This window comes from Crinia signifera, chromosome 4 (genome assembly GCF_055691185.1).
Source record: "Crinia signifera chromosome 4, ASM5569118v1, whole genome shotgun sequence".
NCBI classification, from domain to species: Eukaryota; Metazoa; Chordata; class Amphibia; order Anura; family Myobatrachidae; genus Crinia; species Crinia signifera.
Genome location: NC_139220.1, coordinates 256,344,527 through 256,355,355, shown reverse-complemented (window position 1 = coordinate 256,355,355; position 10,829 = coordinate 256,344,527). Strand labels below are relative to the sequence as shown.

General features: G+C 43.4%; 1 protein-coding gene across 3 annotated transcripts in view; it reads right to left on the bottom strand.

Annotated features, from left to right (window-relative positions):
- Nucleotides 1-886: 886 nt before the first annotated feature.
- The window catches only part of ASB7 (ankyrin repeat and SOCS box containing 7), a 31,286-nt gene continuing 21,343 nt past the window's right edge, over nucleotides 887-10,829 (bottom strand). For all 3 annotated transcript variants that reach the window (XM_083184281.1, XM_083184279.1, XM_083184280.1), the window contains exon 6: nucleotides 887-2,055. In XM_083184281.1, coding sequence (XP_083040407.1) covers nucleotides 1,916-2,055 — 140 coding nt within the window. In that variant the 3' untranslated portion in view covers nucleotides 887-1,915. The remainder of the gene's footprint in view (nucleotides 2,056-10,829) is intronic.

Genomic DNA, 10,829 nt, shown 5'->3' with positions numbered 1-10,829 from the left:
AGTATTTTGATTGAAAACCAGTAGGCTTGTAATTATTTATCTGCAGCTTTATTGGTTTCAAAATTGAAACTGGAAAATGCTGCAAAGGAGAACTTTAGTTGCATTAGCAGCTTAAAGTATGCTGGGGTAAGTTTTTACTCGGTCTGCACACTGCTTGGGAGTGATTGGCAAGTATTCCTTCTTCAAAACTTTTAAGGTTGCTTGGATGATGCTTGTTATTTTTTTAAATCCAAATTGAACTAAAAATTCGCCCTTGAAACCTTCTGGTTGGCAGGACTGCAATGGAGACACCGTATGCAGTCATTTTTCAAGCCAAGCCTTTGACTTTTGTAGAACATTTACTTTTTTGTTGTTCATCCACGCCAATGCTGCTTTGGGCTTGTGCTTGGGATCAAGTCTATGTTGAAAACTTTAGTTTTCTAACAGACTGAAGCAGGCTGTCTTGCAGTACCTCCCTGGTTTTAACACCAACTATCTGTAATTCAATTTGATCAAGATGCATAGCACAGCCCCCAGGAGCACGGACAGGCCTCACCCTCCTCTCTAATGCATTGTACTGGCACTGCCCTGCCCATGCTGCCTCCATTCCCTCTCCCCCGGCCCTCTTACCGTGGGGTCTCCTCCGTCCGCTCTGACCATTCTGGAACAGATTCCCTAACACAGATTCATAGAATCATACCACACTGACCCAAGGGTTCCTAAAACCATGTTAAGCAGACACATGTTTCAAGAGCCATGCCATACAGACACATGAGTTCCTAGAACCATGCCACGCTAACAAGTGGGCTCCCAGAACTGTACAGTGCCAACAGAGGCCCATAAAAAACTACCTAGTGAAGTATAGTAATTTACCAAATGTTAACATTATAAAGTCCAAACTCACAACTTCTCAAAATGTGACTTTTATTATTTATGTATATAAATAAGACACCGTAGCACCATACACATGAAAGAAAACAAAGTCACAGAGCGGAGGGGGGATAACAAAATAAACATAAAACTATGTTTAAACTGCAAACATAATGCTGCCTAAAATGGGAGGGATAAATGTTATTATATATTATATAATATAATTTTAAATATATAATATATAATATTATATCACAGCATGTGGATAAAGAAACAATTACAATATAACCAAGTCCCACGGACTGATTTGTTCTGCTGTATAATACATGTAGAAAACATTACAAAAAGTTATTATTTTTTTATTCTGGAGATACCAAAGAAAGTCCTGTAAATGAAAGAATGGTATTATTTTGCAGGTTTTAACCCTTTGGCTGCCTCCTATTTTAAGAGACAGCACCCTGGGAAAAATTGTATAGAAAGATTTCATACAGTTTTAGCTCTTAAAATGTTCCGGTTGTCTACAGAACATTCAGTAGAAGAATGTCATTCTATGGTCTGAAACTATATTCATGAGAAGGCAGCCAACCAGTTCAGCAGGAACTAGCGTCACTTTGCACCTCACACCTCTGTGATGTCAGCAGCGCAGTGGTAACAGAATACTGGATCAGCTCAAACAATGGCACCTCTCCTGTGTGTAAAGCGACAGACTAAATTTAAATTGGAGGAACCCAGTTTAGGAAGATTGTGACCACGATTGCTCTGTGCCATGTAAGTAATGGAAAGGATGGGGGAATGTGTAAAAAGTATTAATTTTCATGTGAAATTGAAAGGATGGACCTCAAAACCTGGACCCCAAATTAAGACTTCTTCACACAATGTAAAAAAAAAAAAGAAAGGGGGGGGGAGGAGAGGGACAATAATAATAAAAAAAATGTATACCTGCCTTCTGACACTACCGCACATCAGAAATTGCATAGGATATACTTGTGCAAGACAACAGCCTACCCAGCTTTTGGAATATTCACACCTAAAATGATTCAAGTCCCAGCTGCTGTGCAAACTGCACTCAGATATCATCATATTTGTGTTTTAAGTAGTCCTTCATGACCCTGGCAATGGGGAGTTCATCCAGTAGCTTGAGGTTCTGCAGTCCTATACAGTGGCGAATTTTAATCCGGCATAAATCCTGCAGAAATCGGGGTTGTCCTGCACATGGGGGAAAGAACAAAAAAATTGAAGTGTGTCAATTTATCAGGAAAACATGTGACAGTATAGCACAGAAACCATGGTAATTGTTTCTATTCCTGGGCCAGATTCACTAAGCTGGAAAAGTTATAACATGGAAAGTGATAAACAACCAATCAGCTCATAACTGCCACGCCACAGGCTGTGTTTGAAAAATGACAGGTGCGAGCTGATTGGTTGGGGGTTTATCCACTCTCCATTTTATCACTTTTTAAGGCTAAGTACAGCTCACTCTTGTGTGTTAAAGACAGACTTGAATCTGGGGTGAAGTAAGACAGTTTGGAAAATAAGTTAGCAGGGTCGTATGACCATCTGGGAGGCACAAGACATAACCCGAACGCCAACCGCCGGCTCCTGTCTCCAGGCAGCCATTACACTCTAATCACCTGGTCAGCTACTATTTCATTGGCTACACAACAAAGTGATCCGTTGTCCCTTTCATGTTTTTTTAATTGAGAGGATATTCCATTCTGATATCACATGAATCAAAATACGGATGTCATTTGTCAACATGAAATTGTACAAGTCACCTACAGTGTGCCACATTTTTACCACAAACTACAAATAACAGCCGCAACTAAGGCACGTGAATATTTAGATATAGCAATACTATGCTAAACAATATTACAAAATAAATAGCAGTTTCTCCACAATAATGAACTTATATTAAGGTGCGGTGTATAAAGTGCTTGCAAGACTCATTGCAGATATAAACCCTAACTTTATTTCATAAAACACTAAAGCAGCCCATACACGCTGCGATGCGGGCAGTCAAGATGTGTGCTTTGAGGTGCGCGCTCCGGCGGCACCTCATCGCACAGTACAAAAGCATTGCATGCACAACGTGTGCACAGGCAATGCGATGTGATCCGTGCTAATTAAGCACGGAAAGCACGCCCGTATCGGGGCGTGTATGGGCAGCATTAGAGCTAAACTGAATCCACAGCAGCAGACTAAAGGTGCCCATACACGGTACAATTATTGTATGCCATATTGCATCGCATCTCATTGCATTGCACAGGTTTTGCAATGAGATGAGATCTAGTACAAAAAGTATGTGCAGCACATACTTTTTGTACTAGATCTCATCTCATCGCATTGCAAAACCTGTGCGATGCAATGAGATGAGATGCGATATTGTATACAATAATTGTACCGTGTATGGGCACCTTTAGAGGTATTTCACAAACTCCGGCTGAGTCCAGGCAGTGAAACTCCGCATGGCCAAAAGCCGCTTTGTGATGTAGGCTATGCACCATTTTAGTTGCCTTTCTTTGTACAGTCTCTAATATATTTATATCCTTCTGGAGATATGTCCTCCAGAACTGAACACAGTACTCTAGATGAGGTCGTACCAATGACCTATACAATGGCATTATTACTTTTCTTTCTTTCTACTGCTGATTCCTCTTCTTATGCAACCGAGCATCGGACTTGCCTTCTTCATTGCTTAAAAAAAGGCATATTTTACCCTCAATTCCATTTGCAAGGTCACCAATAAATATAAAAAAACACCGGTCCAAGTAAAGATCCCTGGGGTACGCGACTGGTAACCTTTCCCTTCTGTAACTACTCCATTTACTACAACTCTCTGTTTTCTATCCTGCAACTAAGATCTTATCCATACAACCATCTTAGAATCCAATCCCAAGCTTCCCGTTCCCGGACCGTCCGTTCTGTACTATGAGATGCGCGCTCCTGCGCATCTCATCGTACGGTACAAAAAGTATGTGCTGCACATACTTTTTGTACTTGGTTTACATCGCATTGCATGCACAAGCAATGCGCAGCGATGCGATGTGTACTATGAAAGTACAAAACGGACCGTCAAAACGGACCGTGTATGGGGGGCATAAGCCACATCTATGGCCCTCCTTGATCTATTACTTTAGTCACCCAGTCAAAAAAAAGTAAATAAGATTTGTTTGACATGACTACTATTGTAAAGTGCAATAAAATCTGCTGCGCTATATAAGAATCTGCTGCGCTATATAAGAATCTGCTGCGCTATATAAGAAACTGTAAATAAATAAATAAATGATCCCCCCCCCCCCCATACTGCGCCTGATACTGCGCAGTATGTTTCACTCCACAATTCCTTAACAGTCTTGAGATTTCATTGTGTCGTACACAGATTCAAGGCATCCCGTGACAAGTGCCGCAAAGCAGCCCTAAAATATACCCAAGCCTCCTTCATATTTCACAGCTGGTATGGTGTGTTGGATAGTGTGATCAGACATTGACTATGGAGTTCAGCTTTTATCCATTTCAAACTATTCCTTTACCTTTCTCATAATTCTCATCATCCCGTTTAATCTGATATCAAATTTCCTATAGCATCTGCATCCTTGCAAATTGCCCACAGTCCCATGGACTTTAAACTTAATAACATTTGCTATTGTACATTCAGTATATAAAATTCTTTATAATTTTTTCTAAGGGGTGCCAACAAATATGTCCAGGTAAATTTAGCATTTCTATTGAGTCTCATTATGGTTTCTGCATTCTAAAGGTCAACTGTTTGTACTACACCCAAAAGGTCTGTGTCACCTACCTAATCATTGGATTTTGGACTGACATTTCTGATGCTGGCCACATACAAATGGCAAAGACTGAAACTATAGTTAATTACATTTTGGAAAAAAAAACTCATACAGGAGACTGCATCTAGAATGTATCTGGTCCTGTCCAAGACACAGGAAGTTATTATTTATATATTTCCCTATAATGCAACATATTACAGCAGTTTCTTTTTAGGGAACATAGAAAATACATCCAGTTGCTTATCAATGGGCAATGCTGTAGTTCCTTTCTGCTCTGTGCCCATAACATTCTGCCACACTGAGCAGGTGATGGAGGAAGTAACAGCACACCATGTGAGCGTCTGGGACAAATACAATGCAAAACAGCAACAGATTGACTTTCAGGCAGATTGGCATATCTTTCCATGACTACCAAACCATGAACATTACAAGAATTCATGACGGGTTTTCAGCAACAACAAGAGTATGAGCTCAGCCCCTGCAGTTTCTCAGACTCACAAATATGCAGGGCAGCATCTTGTACTACATGGCAGGTGCCACTGGGACATATGCCATAGATGACCGTGTCTTTTCTGGCACAGAACATTAGTGTAAAGCTGCCTGGCTGGGATATCCTGCGGTGACATACAGCCTCCGTGAAAATGAACATGCAAAACACCTTGGATTTAGAGAGGCCCAGTGACATATGAATGGGCCAATCCCGTCTACTAGCCACAGCAGTGCTAGACATCTGGCTGTGTTTAAGAACCATGTGGGTCCTTTCAATCTTTACCACTTGGCTGCTGTCTGCCATCAGGCAGATGTGGAATTTATTTGCACAATGTGTGATTCTCTGTTGTGATGGCACATACTGTATGGCCCCTTTCTGCACACAAATAATTGCAAAGGGCAGCTATAAGCTTACTTCATTACATAAACTCATTTAAAAACAAACACTAAGGGGTCAATCCATTAGCACCAATAATTTGGCAGGTGCAACAGCATTCACTGCCTCATCAGGCTCCTTCCGAGGTGTGTATCAGCGGTACTAGACCACTGGCACACACCTTTCTGTGTGACTTAACTCAGGGCGGCGTGTGCTCAGCACCTGCGGGCGGGGATGTGCAGTAAGACAGGTGGTGATCAGAGGGACGGGCACGCCGGGCAGCAATGGGTATTAGAATTATTTTTTTTAAAGTGTCAAATGACTGGCTGGATATCTCATCGAATCAGAGGGCGGACAGTCATTTGACACGTTAAAAAAAATAATAAAATTCGGTACTTGTGTATTATCACGGCACCCCCGATTTCCATCGCAGGGCATTGTACGATGAAAAATCGCGTCGCATCGCATGTGATATGATAAGCGTGGCGAGCCCCGCGAGGGGACGTGTATACCTGTGAAGTAATGCGCGTCCGCTCGCCACACTTTATAAAATCGACTCCACGCCGACGTGGATAGTGGGGGTATGAAAAGGTCGGAGGACGCGTACCGCCGCCCCTCGCGGGCTCGCTACGCTTTGGGTTGGCGTTGATAGTGGGGGGCCGTTAACAATGTGGGGGCATTTTACATATTTATTACCCATCAGGGTGGGTATACAATTAAAAATCGGGTCTGGGGGTGCCATTTAACATGGGACTCAATGGCAAATCGCATCGCATTGCATGCCATTGTAATGGCATGCGATGTGACCCGATTTTAAAATTGTATACTCAGCCCGGGACAAGGCTGAAATCGGGTCCATCGCATGCCATCACATACCTTAATTAGTGGTATGCGATGCGATGGGCACCGTGATAATACACAAGTACCAAAAATTTGCCACCGATGTGCTTGCAGGAGAATTGGGTCAGACTTGTCTTTAGGACAAGTCGGCCTAATCTATGGGCACCTTAAGACTTTTGTGCAAAGTCTGCTGATTTTAGCCTGTGAAGGGTGCGAGTTCGGGTGCCGTTTGCAGCAATGGCACATCTAAAATGCAAGTTGTCTTACGTAAATCCATTATGCATAAAATGCACAAATATATCTGTAAGTATCTGAGCCGACGGACAGCATTGCAAATAAAAAATACAGTAGGGAAGGAAACTATCGTCAGCTTTCATAATATACAGTAAACTAGCAAGCCCGCTCGAAGCACATACCTCCCAACTTCTGTCCGGAGGAAATAGGGACACTTGCGCCCGAAAAGGGGGCGGGGCGTATGCAAATGAGGTCGCGGCTTATGCTAATTAGCCGCGACCTCATTTTCATACGAGAATAGACGCTGTGCGCATGCGCACAGCGTCTATTCTACTAGATTGGGGGGTCTCCCAACTGCCACCCCCCGCAGCGGGACAATGCCTGCCGCGGGTGGGACATCGGGACAGGACCCGAAAATCGGGACTGTCCCGACGGAATCGTGACAGTTGGGAGGTATGGAAGCATAAGGTATGAAAGCTAGCCTGCTACCTTCTGTGTTTGTGCTTGTGTGAGAAAGATGTAGTTTCACTGTCTGCCAGCAGATGGCAGTGTTTCAGAAACTCATTAGACCAGGGGTTCCCAAACTGTGTGCCGTGGCACCCTGGGGTGCCTTGGAGGACTTGCATGGGTGCCCTGGGTTGGTGGTCCAGGAACAATTCAAGTTATTTATGTCTAACATTATAGTCAAATTGTGCACAAACAGAAGTGAATACTGTCTATTACCACATTACTGATCCTATGGATGAGATATAAACTCAATATATTTAACTTAATATTTGTTTTTAACTTTCTCAATGAGAAACCTGTAGCCTAGGGGTGCCGCAAAATAATTCTGATGCTTCGGGGTGCCATGATTCCAAAAAGTTTGGGAACCCCTGCATTAGACATTAGTACTGTGATTGGTGGGATTAGCCAGTTCTGCTTCTGCGGTAATGGGCTGCATTGTAGAGCAAAATACCGACCATGGTTTTTATTTTATTTTTTTTCAACATTAAATCTTTATTACCCACCATGGTTTTAAGGAATGGGTTAATGCAATTGTATTCACACTATAGAAGGCTGCTGACTGCATGGAAACAGTAATGATGATATTTTATCTTTTATGCAGAGTAAATTACTGTACCTAGGGCTCATTATCTTACGGTATTCCCAATACTCTGATCCAAGATGTTTATCATTTTGCGGTTTCTTAACAAGTAATTTTTTTGTGTGTTTATTGTTTTCTTTAAGTCTGTCGCTCTATTCTTCAAACAAATCTTATTTCCCTGGTCAGCACTCCATCTTCATCATGGGAAGGGTCCGAGCCTTGCCAACACTTCAGGAAAGATTTATATTCCTTCATTAAAGCAAACTTCTGAAGATTTAATGCTTAAAAAGGTCAGTCCTTTGAACAGTGCTGGCACGCTGCAAGCTAAAGTGACGTGCTTCATTTAATGGCTTGCACAACCAGAAGAAACACAAGTATAAGCACTTAATCCTGTCTTGGTTAGACATGCACGTTTGCTCTTCTAGTAAAACACAGATCTGTGGTTATTTCCCTGCAGTCTGTCAGGAAATCAAAGTAAAGAAGGAAAGCACTAGAGTCTAAATACATAATCACTAGTACCTATGCATAAGAAACTCCCTCTGCCATGCCCAAATCTCACACCGTTTAAAAATGAGTACCTGGGCTTTGAAGTCGAACTGTAAATATACATTTAAAATTTCTTATGGGGCATGTAGAAAATAATTGAAAAAACATTTGCTAAGATTGGATGGTTCAATGCGGACAGCCACAATTATGACACCCAGCTCGCTTTGCCAGTCTTTTTCAATTCCAGAAGAGATACCAAAACACTTGTATCTGTCCTACTGCATCAATAGAGATACCAAAACACTTGTATCAATGTCCTACTGCCCCATCATGCCTTGCCACAGTTTTGCTATTAGGTAATGCTAAAACTATGGCAAGGCATGCTGGGATGTGTAGTTTCACAACAGTTGGAGGGCCACAGTTAGGACATGCCTGCACTAGGGTATTGGACAGAATAATCACTGCTCAGGTATGGGTGGGGAGAATTGGGCGTGAGCAGCTTGGAGACCAAGGTGTCCGACCCAAACAAATGCAGAAATAAAAAAAAAAATCCTTATAAATCCTTGTAAAAGTATTGTAAAATAATGCAATATAAAAAATAAAGTTCATGCAGAATAACAAAGTCATACAGGGGTTTAGAGAATGGCCTATGTATGACTAAAGGAGGCAGGAAAGTGGATGCAATCAAAAGACTAAAGCTCTATACATACTAGACAAAGTTTTAAAAGATATCGCTGCAAAAGGCCCTTCTGAAAAAAAAAAAAAAAAGGATGCTCGATATCATTAACGATGCGTGCTCCCACGCATTGCTAATGCCTTACATGAGGAGCAGGGGTGGGAGATGTCAAACAAGTACGCACTCTGTCGTTTGACCAGCAGCACAGCCAATATAGTTACCTATACCGGCAGTGCCGCTGGTTGGCTAGAATGTACAGGGCATTATAATCCACCCGACTGATCTTGTTAAATGGGTATGGATCATTAGGTCAGCAGCATTCGGTCGACAAGCAGAAAGGTCGACAGGGTCATAATGTCAACAGCGATAAAGTTTTCTGGGTTTTTTTCCCGGAATGCCAACACAGTCAACATCAACACAAAAATATAGCACGGCGTCCGCTCGCAATGCTTTGGGTGCGGTGCCTCGCTATGCTCGGCACACTATTTTATTCTCCCGCCACGCCCTAGTGGATGGTAGGGCATGAAATGCCGCCTGTCAGCACATGCCAGCTCAAAAAAAAATACAGGTACTCTTTACCTAGAAGGGCGCCCGTCGTGGTGATCGCGGGCATCGCGGGCAGTACATTAACGGCCGCGACGCCCGCAATCACCGCGATTTCTCATAGGGTTCAATGTTAAATTTTGTGCTGACCGCGATTTTACATTCAATGCTTCAATGGCCGCGATTTGGCCATAGGAATCAATGTTAAATGGGCTACAGAGCCCAAATAGGCACAATTAACCCTTAAATGTCCCCCCAAATTTGTAACGCCACCCCACGATCCACGCCAACCCGAAGCGTGGCGAGCGCAGCGAGCCCACGAGGGGCGGCGGTACGCGTCCTCCGACCTTTTCATGCCCTACTATCCACGTCGGCGTGGAGGTGAGAATAGAATAGTGTGGCGAGCGCAGCGAGCCACCGAGCCCGAAGCGTGGCGAGCCCCGCGAGGGGACGCGGATACCTTCACAGTTATACGCGTCCCCTCGCGGGCTTCACAGGTGTCCGTGGCGACGCGGACACCTTTGAAGTCCGCGAAGGGACGCGTTTACCTGTGAAGGTATCCGCGTCCGCTCGCCACGCTTCGGGCTCGCCACACTATTCTATTCTCAACTCCACGCCGACGTGGATAGTAGGGCATAAAAAGGTCGGAGGACGCGTACCGCCGCCCCTCGCGGGCTCGCTGCGCTCGCCACGCTTCGGGTTGGCGTGGATCGTGGGGTGGCGTTACAAATTTGGGGGGACATTTAAGGGTTAATTGTGCCTATTTGGGCTCTGTAGCCCATTTAACATTGATTCCTATGGTTAAAATGGCGGGCATTGAGGCATTTTACATTAAAATCGCGGTCAATCATCCTTTTTAACATTGTTCCCTATGGGAAAATCGCGGTCATCGCGGGCAGCCGATTTTTATGTACCCGCGATTTACCCGCGATGACCGCGATTTTTTACCCCCCGACGCCCGCGATTCCAATCGCGGGCGCCCTTCTAGGTAAAGAGTACCAAAATACATGTCAACCTAATGACCCTGTCGACCTAAAGAACGTTTCCCTGTTAAATAATGTAATTAGGTGTTGATAAAAGGGGTGGTGGGGGCACGTTGAAATCCCAACTGTTTGTCACTGGTGGTGTTTTCTTACGTACCAGGGTAAATAAGGGACTACAAGTTGTGGCAGGAGTGAGACTCATGCACCCATCAGCTTGGTGCTACATGAATGGTGAAAAAAATGCCAAAACGTAATTATTTAAGGAAACCATGCTGTGACAAATACCCATCATGGATGTCAACTAGCAAATGGGTATTCATTTTTTACACAGAATCATTTTAAAATGTTCAGGTGTTTGGACAATTTGATATACAGACTCTTTGTACCCCCTTTGTAGATAAAGTTACAATACTGTACAGGTTTCTTGTTCAATTAATTATAATGATGCAGTTGTTTAGATCAAGACCTTTAGGGGTGT